Genomic DNA, 16,374 nt, shown 5'->3' with positions numbered 1-16,374 from the left:
TAGATTTTATAAACCAACAGTCAAAAACTCCTCCCTACAAAGAATATTCCAGTGAAGAAGAACTCCCAGAAAATTAACAAAATATAACACAGTAAGTTAAACAGTGATAGTGCTATTTTTAAAAAAGCAAAGGTTCAGGAGTAATGTTGAATGATGGGGGAGGGGGAACTAATCTGATATTTCAAATATGGCAGCCCAGAAGGCCTAAATGCAAAACATCTGAGAGAAGTGGGGGAGAACATGCACAGATAATGTGGGGGAAACGTATTCAGGGAAAGGAAGCAGCAGGCACAAAGCCCAGGCGCTGGAGCATGCCTGGAATGTCCAAAGAAAAACAAAGAGGGTGATGTGGCTGAATCCAGTGAATGAGGAGACAAGGAGGAGAGAATGAGGTCAGAGGGAAAATGGAAGTGGCTTTTGCCTTTATTTAGAGGGAAATGGCATGCTACTAGGTGGTTCTGAGCAGAAGACATGATCTATCTGACTTCATTTTTAAAGTATCACTCTGGACGCTGTGTTGAAACAGAATGAGGGATGGGAAGAGTGAAAGCAGGAGGCTCTAAGGAGATGGTGGCTTTTACCTGGGGAATGACAGGGATCGAGAGAGAAATGATTTAATCCTGCATATATTCTGAAGACCTCACGAGATTTCCTTACTGTTTAAATAAACAGTGGAGTGTGAGAAAAAGAGAAAAAATTGAGGAAAACTCCAAAATTTTGGCCAATGGAGTTGCTGTTAAACAAGATGGAGAAGAGTGAGGAAAGAGCAGATCTGGAGTGCTACGCAGAAGTCAGTTAGGAAGAGGTTAAGTTTGAGACACCTTTTGGTCATCTCACCAGAGGCATGTTGAGTAGTTACATAGATGTGTGCCTGTGTGTACACACATATATGTACATATATTCTACTAAATAGCTAAAATGAACAAATAGTGACAACACCAAATGCTGGCAAAGAGGCAAAAACAACTGGATCACTCATATACTGCTGATATCAGTCTATGATGGAGATAAAAATTTGGGAGTTCTCAGCATAGGCTTGGTATTTAAAACTGCAGGCTGGGCGTGGTGGCTCACATCTGTAATCCCAGCACTTTGGAAGGCCAAGGCAAGTGGATCACCTGAGGTCAGGAGTTCGAGACCAGCCTGGCCACTATGGTGAAACACCATCTCTACTAAAAATACAAAAATTAGCTGGGCATGGTGGTGCCTGCCTGTAATCCCAGCTACTCGGGAGGCTGAGGCAGGAGAATCACTCGAACCCTAGAGGCAGAGGTTGCAGTGAGCTGAGATCATGCCATTGCACTCCAGCCTGGGCAACAAGAGTGAAACTCTATGTCAAAAATAAAAAAATAAATAAAATAAAATAAAATTGTATATTAGGTGAAATGACCAAGAAAATGAGTACAAAGGTAGGTCCAAAGACTAAGGTTTCTGGAAGGCCAACATTAAAAGGGCAGGGAGATGAGAAGAAACAGGAGACTGAGAATAAAGAGACAGTAAGGAAAGAAGAAATCCAGGAGTGTGTGCTGTCCTATGTGACTACTGAAGAATTATTTCAAGAAGTAGTATGAAGATTTTAATAGCTACCTTGTTGAACCATGATACAAAAATCTGACCCAAGGTCACCCACATCACTGGAGCTCAAGTCACATGGCTTGATTTTCCCTCAGTATAAACTTGCTAACTAGTATATTTAATTTCTTTTTGGTTTGTTCTGTTTTAATATCTGCTCCAACTAAACTCTGTGAGATAAGCTAACAAAAGACACTATTTTTGAGATTCCTCTCAATTTGCTATCTATAAGCAAGATTAATGAGCAATGAAATTGAACTAGACAATCTACCAAAAGAATAACAAACAATTTCTAACACAGTTTACTCACAAAACTGGGAAATCCTGGGCTCAGAAGGCACCACTGCCTCACTACTACCAAGAAAACTTAAACATAAGTCAACTTTATTTATTCATTCAAAATTAATATAACAGGCTAGAGAACCCAGAAATAGACCTAGACAAATACACCCAAATGACTTGCAACAAAGGGGCAAATGCAATTTAACAAGGGAAGGGCAGCCTGTTCAACAAAGGGTCTGCAGTAATTTAACATCTATTGGGAAAACAATGAACCTTGACTTAAACCTCACATCTTATACAAAATTTAACTCAAAATGGATCACAGACCTAAAACATAAAACTGTAACAATTTTAGGAAAGAACCATAGGAGAAAATCTTCAGGATCTAGGGCTAGGTGAAGAGCACAATCCATAAACGAAAAAATGATAAACTGGATTTCACTAAAATGTAAAATATGTACTCTGTGAAAGACATGATAAAAAGAATGAAAAGACAAGCTACAAAATGAAAGAAATATTTGAAACCACGTATCTGACCAAGGACTCGTTTCTACAATGTAGTTTTTAAACTCTTAAAACTCAACAGAAAAAAACAAGCACTCCAATTATATAAAGAATTTCACCGGAGGCAAATTAGCATATGAAAAGACATTCAACATCATTAGCCACGAGAGAAATGCAAATTAAAAGTGAGATACCACTCGACACCTATCAAAATGGCTAAAATAAAAAACAGTTGCAACAACAAACGGTGGCAAGGATAACTAGATCATTCACACACTGCTGACAGGAATGTAAAATGCTATAGCCACTTTGGAAAACAGTTTGGCAATTCCTTAAAAACTAAAAATACACTCCTGGCCATTTATCCCAGAGAAATGAAAACTTTTATATTTTCAGGTTGTTTAGCCATTCACCTATTGAAGAACTTTTGAGATACACACAAATGTTCATAGCATCTTTATTCATAATAGTCAAAAACTGGAAAGCAACCCAAAAGTTCTTCAACAGGTGAACAGTTAAACTGTAGTACAACCATACCATGGAATACTCTGTAATAATAAAAAGGAACAGACTTCCAAAAAACAAGTCACGTGGTACTTAATGGCATTTCTGTCAATGACAGACCACATGTAGAACAGTGGTCCCATAAGATTATAATGAAGCTGAAAAATTCCTATCACCAGGTGATGTCATAGCCGCCATAATGTCTTAGCACAAGGCACTGCTCACGTTTGTAGTAATGCTGCTATCAATAAACCTACTGTCCTGCCAGTCATTAAAAAGTATTGCACATACAATTATGTACAGTATATAACTTGATGAATAATAAACAAGTATGTTACTGGTTCACATATTTACCTATACCCTTTTCCATTATTTTAGAGTATACTCCTTCTACATATTCATTTTCTAAAGTCAACTGTAAAACAGCCTCAAGCAGGTCCTTCAGGAGGTATCTAGGAGAAGGCATTGTTATCACAGATGACAGCTCCACGAGTGTTACTGCCCCTAAAGAACTTCCAGTGGGACAAGATGTGGAGGTGGAAGACAGCAATACTGATGATCCTGACCCTGTGTAGGTCTAGGCTGATATGTGTGTTTGTATTTTAGTTTTTAACAAAAAAGTTTAAAAAATAAAAATAAAATTTTAAAATAAAGGCTTATGGAATGCATTAATCAAGGAAGAAAAAATTTTGTAGAGCCGTACAATGTGTTTATGTTTTAATCGAAGAGTTATTACAAGAGTCCAAAGTCAAAAAGTGTTTTAGGTTTATGAATCAAAATTACAGTAAGTTGAGATTAATTTATTATTAAAGGAAGAAAATTTTTAAAGAAAAATTCAAAATAAATTCAGTGTAGACTAAGTGTACAATATGTATAAAGCCTACAGTAGTGTAGAGTAATGTCCTAGGCCTTCACATTCACTCACCACTCACTCACTCACTCAGAGCAACTTCCAATCCTACAAGCTCCATTTGCAGGAAGCACCCTATACAGGTATACCATCTTTTATCTTTTATACTGTATTTTTACTGTGCCTTTTCTACATTAGATATGTTTAGACACACAAATACTTACCATTGTATTACAATTGCCTGCAGTATTCGTTACAGTAACATGCTGGATAGGTTTACAGCCTAGGAGCAATAGGCTCTACCATACAGCCTAGGTATGCAGTAAGCTTTATCATGCAAGTTTGTGTAAGTGCATGTTCAGATAACCACGAAATGTCCTAAGAACACATTTCTCAGAACATATCCCTGTTGTTAAGCAACACATGACCACAAACAACTTGAATGGATCTCAAGGTAATTATGTTGAGTGAAAAAAACTAATTCCAAAAGGTGACAAATTGCATGATTCCATGTATATAACATTCTTGAAATAAAATTTTAGAGCGTGAGACCAGATTTGTGGTTGCCAGTGGCTAGCGCCAGGGGTGGGAAGAACAGCTCCAGGGAGCTTTGTGGTAAGGGAACATTTGGTATCCTGACTGCAGTGGTAGTTACACAAATGTACATGAGATTAAACTGTATAGAACAATACACACACCATGCAAAAGAATACTTACAAAACTGGAGAAATAAGAATAAACTGTAGATACTGTACAAATGTCATATTCCTAGTTTTGATACTGTACTATAGTCATGCAAGATGATACTGTTCAGGAAACTGGGTGAAAGGTACATAGGACCTCTCTATACGTTTTTTTTTGTTTTTGTTTTACAACTTCTTGTGAATTTACAATTTTCAAAATAAAAAATAAAACAGTGCTAGTACTGTGGGTTTTTAAACCATTCATGTAAATATGCCAATCATGTAGAATATTCATGTAAAAATTTGTTTTGTTTTGTTTTTTGGAGACAAGAGTTTCACTCTTGTCGCCCAGGCTGGAGTGCAATGGCACGATCTTGGCTCACTGCAACCTCCGCCTCCTGAGTTGAAGCGGTTCTCCTGCTTCAGCCTCCCGAGTAGCTGGGATTACAGGCACCTGCCACCACGCCCAGATAATTTTTGTATTTTTAGTAGAGACAGGGTTTCACCACGTTGACCAGGCTGGCTTCGAACTCCTGACCTCAGGTGATCCGCCCACCTTGGCCTCCCAAAGTGCTGGGATTACAGGCGTGAGTCCCGGCGCCTGGTCAAAATTTGCTATTTTTTATAATAGGGAAGAAAGGGAAATTCTAATACTGAAATCTTTAATAAAATCTCTGTAGAATAGTTCAAACTTTAGGTTTTCAATGTGATACAATAAGGGGTAACCGGGATTTCACAGCATCCTAGAGTAAAAGGATATATGGATGAAAGATCACTGAGAAGACATTTGGACAAATATGGCCCACAGCCTGTTTTGTTATGGCCCACCAGTGAAAAATGTAACCCTTTACATTTTTAAAGGTTTACTAAAAGAAAAAAGAGAGAGAGAGAGGAATATGTGATACAGACTACATGTGGCCTATAAAGCTTGAAATATTTATTACCTGGTCCTTTCAAAAAAGGTTTGTCAAGTCTTGTTCTACTGTATTCCTCAATAGATTATATGCCAACTTCAGAATTTTTTTAAAAATAGTTCTCTTTTCACATTATCCATTTGCTCTTTTATAGCGAAGTCTCCAGCTTTTTTACCACTCCCCAATTCTGAATGCTCTCCTTAGTAAGAATGTAATTTCGGGACATCAGACTTGGCAAAGCTTACCATTGGGAGTGCTGTCTTTAGGGAGCCCAACTTCCTGAATGAATTCCTAAAATCATGCCCCCACTCAGAAATACAGTGAGCCTCATCCACAGCAATGAGTGTAATACCTATAAAAAAGAAAAACACGTAAAGGAAAACATAAAGCTTAAAAGGAAAAAATAAACTCATCTACATCTCCGAAGGAGAACAAATAACCAAAATCAAAGTATTTGGTTCCTATAAAAACAGAAGCATAAATACCATCATATTAAGACAAAAAATCATTATGGGAAATAGGGAGAGGGGAGATATATGAATAAAAGGCTTAAGAATTTTAAAAGGAAATATTTATGTATTAATCCAAAGAAGACATTTATTGGATCTCAGCTTTCATCACTATTCCTTGGAGAGATGAATTGCTTACTGCGACTTTGTCTCCAAAACTATCCACCTGCATTTCTCTTTGGTAATACCTTCAATTTTGTCTCATGCATTAGCTATTAAAAGAGATAAAAAGAGCCAGCAAATTTCTACTGAAATTAACTGCATTGCCACACATCATATTGCAAAGAGTCCTCTGAAATGCCAGTATCAGAGCACAGGAGGACAGCCACATTTTCTAATGTAAAATGGTATGGGAAGAGCTAAATCACATGATGTACAAAGTAGGTAAGAAGAAACGTAATTTGTTCTTTCTTCCTGTAGAAGCCTCTCTGCTCTGCCCCCACACCAGACACACACACTGAAGCAGAATCAACAGTGTGTTGTAATGCATGTCAGAACAATGTCTTCAGATTTTTCAAAGTAGTAACAGTCGTGCTTTTGCCCTCAATTAACAAACTGATACATAAGAATAAGTTTTTCCTTCAATGAGTATGATCATTCTTTGATACTTCTCTGAGCATTAATAATGTTCAGACACTAAGAGGAGGATGATTAAAAAGCTCTAAAGTCAGACTGCCCAGATGCAGAACTTGGCTCCACCACCTGTCATGTGTATTACCTTCAGCAAGTTACTTAAGCTTTCCAAGTCTCAGTCCTCTCACAAGTAAAATGTGGACAATAATAGTACCTAACATTTTATAGATGCTCTAAAGATTAAATTATATCATTCACATAAAATGCTAAAATAGGGCCTGGCACACACACAGAAAAATTGCTACTACTCCTATTATGGTTAATAAATATCTATTATTATCCAAACACTTTTCTAGCAATAAAAAGACTAATAAAATACAATCCATGACCTGAGGAGTTCACAATTCTAAAAGAGGAGACAGACATGCAAATAAACAATTACAATTCATTGACATTACAAGTTACAACAGTCTTAAGACAGTGTGGAGGAGAAAGAAAGCCAAAAAAAAAAACCTACTAAACATAGGGGCAAAGTCAGTTATTTGTATCAAAATTCTCTGGGTACTACTGAGTGGCTGGCAAAAATTCAATATTATCACTATAATTATTTTGGCTTTTGAAACTAAACCTGAGTGACTGATTGATTTTTCCCTCCTTCCTTCCTTCCTTCCTTCCTCCCTTCATTCCTTCTCTCTCTCTTTCTTTCGTAAGTAGGACTATAACAGGTACCATGCTTAGCTCATTTTTTTTTTCAGAGATGGGGTCTCACACTGTTGCCCAGGCTGGTCTCGAACTCCTGGGTGGAAGCAATACTCCTACTTCAGCTCAGATTTTAAATTAAATAGGTTGAAACAGAGATGACGGTCTCTTTTACTTTAAAACTTTCCTTTTTTTAAAAGCTTTAGTTACAGGTTTGACAAAGTAGCTTTTAATGGAGCTAAACCTTATCCCTCAAAATCAGTTTAGACAAGCTTTTGCCAACATTCACTTAAGTTAAAAGTCTGGTTGGTAAGGAGTCTCCCTATAAAACTATGTTTGCTCTTTCTGTTAAAAATCCAGACTACTTAAGTAATTTAACATTTACTGAAAAATGAGGAATCTGATTAGCTAAATGTCAGACTGCTGTACAAATAACATCCTGCGTATATTCATTTTTGCAAGCATTGTACAATTTCCCGCAACAAAAGGCAAAGGAAAATATTTCAAAAATAATTTTTATTTAATTTATCCCTTTTTATTCAACACTGAGTCAACCAGAGAACATTTTCATCCATCATAAGCAAAGTACACTGCTCTAATAATTGCAGTGTTCAAAATTCACCCATTACAAAAAAATAAAAATAGAGTTTTAACTACTTGTCAAAAGTATTAAGTATTTGTTTAAATACTTAAGCTTATTATTCATTTAACACTATCACAGAAACAAAGCAAACAGTAAAAACGTACCCAGACCACTATAGACATAGACCCTAGCTTTTGCAATACAACCATGAAATTTATATATAGGGTAGTTATTCTTAATTCAAAGTGAAATATTCACAAGAACTTCACACAACCTAATAGGAAACATATCAAATTAATTGTTCATTAAAGGCAAAAAATATAGTATGTCAATAAGGGAGTTTAGGAGCTCATAAATGTACTCGTTGCTAATATATTTAATGAAATGTTAATTGCTGCCCTCATTCTGTTGTTGGTTTTAACACATACCAAAAAAGATACAAGTTTGTTTTCATTATATTGTTGGAAAAATTATCAAATGCTTTCCTACAGTTATATGAAAGTAACCGTTAAACGAGACGTTGCAATTTGAAAACCTAACCTATCTGGAATTATTTCAATACATAATTATATAACAAGATCATATGATATTGAAAAATTAAATTTGGTTAGGTCAACTGAAAGTGTGAAATAGGGGCATTTGCAAGAGGAGCCATGATTGCAATTCTTGGATAGTTGAGCCTAACCACCAAGAAGAAAAAAAAATTCTTTTTTGAGGCATGATCTCGCTCTGTTGCCCAGGATGGAGTGCAGTAGTGTAATCTCGGCTCACCACAGCCTCCATCTCCCAGGCTCAAACAATCCCCCTACCTCAGCGTCCCAAGTAGCTTGGACTACAGGCATGCACCACCAGGCTCGGCCAATTTTTTAAAAAATTCTTTGTAGAGACGAGGTCTCACTATACTGAGGCTTAAAATATTTTTAAGAACAAAAAAAAGTGCTATCAGCTTTTGACTAATTCTATATTTACACTTTCTAGGAAATAAACTCTGACATATCCAAGTTTTTGGTTTTTGTAATAAATCAAACTCACTAGTGGCAACTAATCAAAGGTACTGTGGTTTCCAACCCTGGCTATACATCAGAATCACCTGTGAGAAGCCACCAATGCCAGGTGCCACCCCACGCCTGTTAAATCAGAATTTTCAAGGTTGGGGGTTGGTTACCTACATTTTTTTTAAGTTTGAAAAGTGATTCTTATGAACAAAGAGAGTACAAAACTACTACATTGACTTAATTTAGATACAGAACATGAAAAATAAGTAAATTAAAATTTCATAGAACCTAGGATTCAACATTCATTCAACAATATGTTTAAGTGCCTATGTGCCAAGCACACTGCATTGGGGAAACATAAATTTTAAGAAGTGGTATTTTTCCCTTGAAAAGTGTATAGCCTAGCAGAAGAAAACAGATATATAAACAGGCAATTATGCTAACAGAGCCTAATTTCTGTAGCAAAAGGAATTATAGAGTATCATGGGATAAGATAGGTGAAACGCCCAATTAGAGAGTCAGATTTCCTGGAGGAAGTAATGTTTGAAATAAATTTTAACAGAAGTGAAATCCAGTGTCCATCCATAGGTTTAACTTTAAAGATTAACTCAGTAAGTATTTACAAAGATCTTTCTTTACCACTTACCAATATCAGCCTCGAGTTGCTGGAGTAGGCCTATGTTACCTGAACAGTATTCTGGAGTTATGTATACAATCCGGTATTTGCCTCTGCAAAAACAAACAAAACAAAAAGAAAAAAAAAAAAAAAAGAAAGGAAACATATTAACAATAAAGAAAACAATCATCTCAAGGAATTACAACTTAAAATCAAAATACCTGATGAATGTTTAAATACTTTATGTCACGAAAATCTAAAAGATGGCTATATACATACAGAGAATGCTTACCTCTTCAGAGAGAAAAATGAGGATGACTCACTAAAGACTACATATAAAAAGAAAGCCCTATTGCATTTTCCAAACCCAATTCCAGTCTCTTCCTAAGGGCTGGCTAATTTCTTTTAAGTGGGATCTATGAGACATTCCTTTATCCTTAATACAAAATTCAATATACACTTATGCTAGCTTGAGTTAACTTCTATTCTGGGTAGACAGAATCCTAATTAAGACACTGTTTGTAATAAGGCTAGGTCTGGGGCAAAATATTTACAGAGTCTGTGCTCCATTCTATGAAATGAAGACCTAGATCAAGCCAAATGTAATGAAACTTAATTTTCTATATGAAAAGACTTTAAAAGCATTCACCTGTCCATTCAACAGATGTTTAAGTGTCTACTGTGCGCTAGGCACTGTGCTTTCACAAGGAATCAAATATTAACAAAACAGATATGCCTTTACCTTTATGAAATTAACATTGTATTCTAATTAACATAGGAAACAGTATAAAGAATAAGGTCTGATGTCAAACTGCCCAGTTCTACTTCTTACAAGGTAAGTGATGTTAGCCAAGTTACTTTAGCATGCTCAGTTTCTTTGGTATAAAATAGTGACAATAATTATCAAGACAGCTATTGTTTCGATATCTAGATTCAAGGTAAACGCAATCAAAATCCCAGCAGGCATTTTGGTTGAAAAGGTGATGCTGACATGCTCACAGAAATACAAAGGACATAGAATAGCCAGAAAAACTCTGAAAGAAAAGAACAAAGCTAGAGGCCTTGCACTATCTGATTTCCAGGTTTATTATAAAGCTACAGTAATCAAGACACCAATCAAGACAGACATAGATCCACCAAACACAGAATAGAGAGTGCAGCAAATGACCCACATATATGCAGTCAATTTATTTTTGACAAAGGTACAAAGTCAATTCAGTGTAAAAGCATAGTCTTTTTTAAAAATGGAGCTGGAACAATAGGTGAAAAATATATAAACTGTAATCAATATCTCCTACAATAGACAACATTTACTAAAAATTAATCATAAATCTAAATGTAAAACTTAAAACTATAAAACTTTTAGGAGAAAAAATAAAAGCAAATCTTTGTAACCTTGGGTCAAAACACTAAAAGCAAAAATCCCTAAAAGAACAAATCGACAAACTGGACTTTATCAAAATGAAAAACGGCTGCTCTTCAAAAGAACTGTGTGGAAAGTATGAAAAGTCATAAACTAGGAGAAAATGTTTTTAAAGCATATATCAAATAAAGAATTTATATTCAGAATATAGAAATGACTATCAAAACTCAATAAGTAAAAAGAATAAGCAGAAGATTTGAACAGACACTTCCTCAAAGAAGATATACAGATGGCCAGTAAGTGTATGAAAATATGTTCAATATAATTAGTCATTAGGGAAAAGCAAACTAAAAATAAAATGAGATACTATTAGAATGGCTTAAATTAAAGATCAGCTAGACTAAGTGATGGCAAGGATGGGGAGGAACTGGACCTCTCATACACTGCTGGTGGGAACATCCCATGATACAATCACTCTCAAAAGCTTGGTAGTTTCTTAAACAAAGAATTAGCATATAGTCTAGTAATTCCACTCTTAGGCATATATGCAAAAGCGTTGAAAATGTATGTTCATAAAAAAATTGGTACACAAATGTTCATAGCACCATTATTCATAACAGCCAAAAAGGAAAAAACCCAAATGTCCATCCCTGATGAACGAATTTTTTAAAATGTGTATGCCCATACTATGGAATATTATTCAGTCATAAAAAAAGACTAAATGAAGTACTGATATGATTATGCTAAGAAGAAGCCAGATACAAAAGACCATGTACTATATGAGTTCATTTATAGACATATCCAGAATAGGCAAATCATAGAGACAGAAAATAGACTAGTGGTTGGAAGTGGGTAGAACAGAGACAAAAGGCCAGGCAGATTGGCTCACGCCTGTAATCCCAGTGTTCTGGAAGGCTGAAGTGGGACAATTACTTGAGCCCAGGAGTTTGAGAACAACCTAGGCAACAGAGCAAAATCTCATCTCTATTAAAAATAAAACAAATTAGCCAGGTATGGTAACTTGTGCCTACAGTTCCAGCACTCAGGAGACTGAGGTGGAAAGATCGATTGAGCCCAGGAAATCAAGGCTGCAGTGAACCATGATCATGCCAGTGCACTCCAGCCCGGGCGACAGAGGGAGACCCTGTCTCAGAAAAAAAGAAAAGAAAAGAAAAGGGACAATAGGGAATGACCACATAATGGGTACGGAAATTCTTTTGGGAGTTAGGAAAATGTTCTGGAATTAATATATATTAATATTATATATAATATATATTATACAGTATTACTATATATTATATAGTAATAATGTTATATATTATATATTATACTATATATTATTACTACACCAAAACCCACTGGACTTTAGTAACGATTAAAATGGTAAAAGTGGCCGGGCACAGTGGCTCATACCTATAATCCCAGCACTTTGGGAGGCCGAGGAGGGCAGATCATGAGGTCAGGAGATAGAGACCATTCCTGCCTAACACGGTGAAACCCCGTCTCTACTAAAAATATTTTTAAAATATATAAAAAAAATTAGCCGGGCATGGTGGCAGACACCTGTAGTCCCAGCTACTTGGGAGGCTGAGGCAGGAGAATGGCGTGAACCTAGGGGATGGAGCTTGCAGTGAGCCGAGATCAAGCCACTGTGCTCCAGCTTGGGCAACAGAGCAAGACTCCATCTCAAAATAAAATAAAATTTAAAAATGGTAAAAGTTATGTTCTGTGAATTTTATCTCAATTAGAAAAAACAAAGTTAAACATATATCCATCACATGTTCCAGTCATTCCATTTCTTCATATAAAATCAATAAAATGAAAACATATGTCCATATGAAGACTTATATATGAATGTTCACAGCAGCTTTATTTGTAATAACTCAAAACTGGAAACAATCCAAATGTCTATCAGGTGAATGGATAAACAAGTTGTTGGATATCCATAAAATGTAATCCACTTAACAATAAGAGGAATGAACTATTACTCAATGTAATAACACGGATGAATCTCAAAATAATTATACTGCATTATTTAAACCAGACAAAAAAAAAGAGCACATAAAATATGATTGACTCCGTGTATACATAATTTTAGAAAACGCAAACTAGTCTATGGTAACAGGAAGAAGATCAGCAATTACCTGGTGACTGGGATTGAAACAAAAAAGTAAACTTTGTGGGTGATGAATATGTTCATTAACTGGATTGTGATGATGGTTTCGTGAGTGCATAACTGTGCCAAAACTTACCAAATTATACTTTCTTAGCATATAAAATTTATTGTAAGTCAATTACACCTCAATAAAGGTGATTTAAAATGCTTAGAAAAAAGAAAGCATGTTCACAAAAAAGATTTTTATAAGGATGTGTATAGCAGCTTTATTAGAAACAGTCCAAAACTAGAAAAATAGCCTAGGTGTCTATCAATAAGAAAATGTAAAAACAAACTGTGCTATATTCAATGAAATACAATAAAATAACACTCAGATATTTTAAAAAACAAACAAACAAACAAACAACTATGCCAAGTGCAGTGGTTCACGCCTGTAATCCCGGCACTTTGGAAGGCCAAGGCAGGAGGATCGCTTTCTCATTTTTCTCAGAAAAAACAAAGTTAAACATATATCCACCACAGGATCCAGTCATCCCACTCCTTGATATTATCAATAAAATGAAAACATATGTCCATACAAAGACTTATATGTGAATGTTCATAGCAGCTTTATTTGTAATAATCCAAAACTGGAAGCAATCCTGAGGTCAGGAGTTCAAGACCAGCCTGGGCAACCAAGGAAGCTCCTGTCTCTACAAAAAATTTAATAATTAGCCAGGCATGGTGGAACATGCCTGTAGCCCTAGGTACTTGGGAGGCAGGAGGATAGGTTGAGCCCACAAGTTAGAGGCTGCAGTAAGCTATGATTGCACCACTGTACTCTAGCCTGGGTGACAGGACACGGTGTCTCTAAAAAAACAAAAACAAAACAAAACAAAACCAAAAACTACTGATACATGCAACAGCATGGAAGAATCTCAGAAACATTACACCAAATGAAAGAAGTCTCACACAAAAGAGTTCATATTGTGCGAACACATTTATACGGCATTCTACCAAACTATGGCAGAGAAAATCAGAGCAGAGGCTTGCCTAGGATGGAGGATGGAAGGACAGACTGGGGAGAGACATGAAGAAACTTTCTAGAGTGTCAGTAATATTCTGTATCTTGTCAGAGGTTTGGTTTACATCTTTGTATGTATTTATCAAAACTCAGTAAATACATGTGTATCTCATGTGTATGTATATACTAATATGTATGTAAAGAAAGCAGCTGCTTAATGGGCAGGGGTGTTCTTTTGGGAGTGATGAAAATGTTCTAAATTAGAACATGCATATATATGCATATATATTAATATATGTGTGTGTATGTATATGTATGTGTATATATGTTTGTGTGTGTGTACATATATATACACACAGGCACACAAAATGGGTGTGTGTATGTGTGGCTGAGATGATATTCTCCTTAGGAATTACATCATGATAGAATTGGTTGGGCAAGAGACCTAGAATCCAGTCCCTGATCAGTCAGTCATTGAGTGACTTCGGGCAAATTACTTGTCTCTGATCCTCAGTTTTCTCATCTATAAAATGAGATAAATCTTGATACTCTCCAACTTCTCTTCCAAAACCAAAATTTTTATAATTCTATGACTACAATGCGAATCTTATAGCCCAAGAACTGAGAATAACAGATTTCTTCAAGTTTGAAGAATTTAAAAAGTAACAGTCCTGCAAAGGTACTATAAAAAGAAAGTGCATTTTAAAATCATGGACTTTTTTTCAGGCATTTAATAAAATTTGTTTGTGTACAAAAGTCTCTCATATACCACAGACATCTGACCACATGATTAGAAATCACAGAAATTACTCACAACTTCCTCAGCAACATGTAATTCACCCATGTAACAAACTTGCTCATGCAGCCCCATGAATCCAAAATAAAAGTTGAGGGAAAAAAAATTACTCACAATTTAATGTCTGTTAGAACATTTTCTGACTGTGCTGATCCAAGGAAGCAAGTTGGGATGTTGGACATTCTATAAGAAGAAAAACAAATATTCTGGCCCCATGTACACATTACACATATCAATATGATTCTTAAGTGAGCAAGAATAAAGAAATATAATAATGTATACTCTGATTCTTTGCTAGAACCTATTCCTTCTATCTAACTGTATGTTTGTACTCATTAACCAACAGTAGGGTAACTATAGTTAACAACAATAATACTGTATATTTCAAAGCAACTCGAAGAAAAGATTAGAAATGTTCCCAGCACAAAGAAATGATAAATGTTCAAGCTGATGAAGATGAACAAATGCCCTGATTTGATCAAGTGTATTTGATATGAGTGTATCAAAATACTACAGTACCCCATGAATATGTAAAGATATTATGTATCAATTTAAAAACAGATTGCAAGCTCAGGTTGAAGAAGGAAAAATTTTTCATAGATAAAAAATATACTTCCATGTATACACTTCTTATCAAGCTAAAAAGCAAGCATAATAGAAACAAAATAATTTTGAGATATTCAATGTAAACCAGCATAAAGTAATAATGTTTTTTAAAAGAATTTTATCAGGGCCACCTGATAGCTTTGAATTACAGAGAACACAAGAAAGAAGATAAGCTCTTCCACTAAAGTGTCATTTATTACTAATAAAGATAAAGCAATACCTGCAGAAATGTGTTATTGTGAACTAGATTTTAACATGCATGATGGATCAGATGTTTCATCCGCAGAAGAAAAAAAGAGGGTGATGTTGCAGCAATGATAACATGACTTACTTAAGCTGTAGCACTTGGTCTTCCATCAGAGAAATAAGGGGAGAGATGACAAGGCCAATCTTGCCTACATAAACAGGTGGATACTGGAAGCACAAACTCTTTCCATATCCTTGAAATGAAAAAAATACGCTCATAGAAATAAAAATAAACCTTTGACGCTTTCATTTCTTTTTACAATGTACTTATACAGATGAATGGTCAATACTAGTATGCTATCTTTCTAAAAGTTAATTGATACATAAATCTGAGCATCTGTTCTCTGTTCACTCTCTTCTATATTTTACATCATTTGTAGTTGCATTTGTATTTTGAGAGTTTAATGAAAGATTATTTCAAACTCTTCATGCTTTATTTTTAAAGGATTAGGTTATTTGCTTAAATACAACTTACCAGTTGCCATGACAGCAACATTATCTCTTCTTTCTTCCAATACTGAATGAATCACTTTCCATTGAACTCTTGAAGGTAAAAAGCAAAAAGCTATTTTGTTTTATTAATAAGAAACCCAAGGTACAAATTAAAATCCATTCAATTTTTCATTTCCTTTAATAGAATTTATTTTCGAACTTCATACATAAATCTGCACAAACTTGGAACTTTAAAACAATGAATGCCATTTGACCAACCTTCCATTCAAGCTAACTAACAACTACCATTTGGTATATGTATTAAATTTCATTACATACATCTAAAGTAAAAAACAGATTCTAAGTTTCATACTAGATATCCAAAAGAATCAATACTTCAAAATAATAAGAGAAATGTTCCAGGGACAAGAACTGACTGAAAAGGGAAATGAGGGAACTCTGTGAGGTGATGATAATGATATCTCTTGATAACAATTTGGGTTACATGGGAATGCACATGTATACTTA

At 35.2% G+C, this 16,374-nt stretch overlaps 1 protein-coding gene across 30 annotated transcripts in view; it reads right to left on the bottom strand.

Moving 5' to 3' along the window:
• WRN (WRN RecQ like helicase) overlaps window positions 1–16,374 on the bottom strand; it is a 139,268-nt gene that overhangs the window by 66,177 nt on the left and 56,717 nt on the right. For all 30 annotated transcript variants that reach the window (XR_013397237.1, XR_013397238.1, XR_013397236.1 and 27 more), the window contains 5 exons: window positions 15,890–15,957; window positions 15,500–15,608; window positions 14,677–14,745; window positions 9,315–9,397; window positions 5,555–5,661 (listed from right to left, as the gene is read on the bottom strand). Coding sequence is in view for 27 of the 30 variants with exons in the window: in XM_077943400.1 (XP_077799526.1) it covers window positions 5,555–5,661; window positions 9,315–9,397; window positions 14,677–14,745; window positions 15,500–15,608; window positions 15,890–15,957 (436 nt within the window). In the remaining 3 variants the exon portion in view is untranslated. The remainder of the gene's footprint in view (window positions 1–5,554; window positions 5,662–9,314; window positions 9,398–14,676; window positions 14,746–15,499; window positions 15,609–15,889; window positions 15,958–16,374) is intronic.

The sequence above is a fragment of the Macaca mulatta genome, chromosome 8 (genome assembly GCF_049350105.2).
Source record: "Macaca mulatta isolate MMU2019108-1 chromosome 8, T2T-MMU8v2.0, whole genome shotgun sequence".
Classification (NCBI taxonomy): Eukaryota; Metazoa; Chordata; class Mammalia; order Primates; family Cercopithecidae; genus Macaca; species Macaca mulatta.
This window is presented reverse-complemented; position numbering and strand designations above follow the sequence as displayed.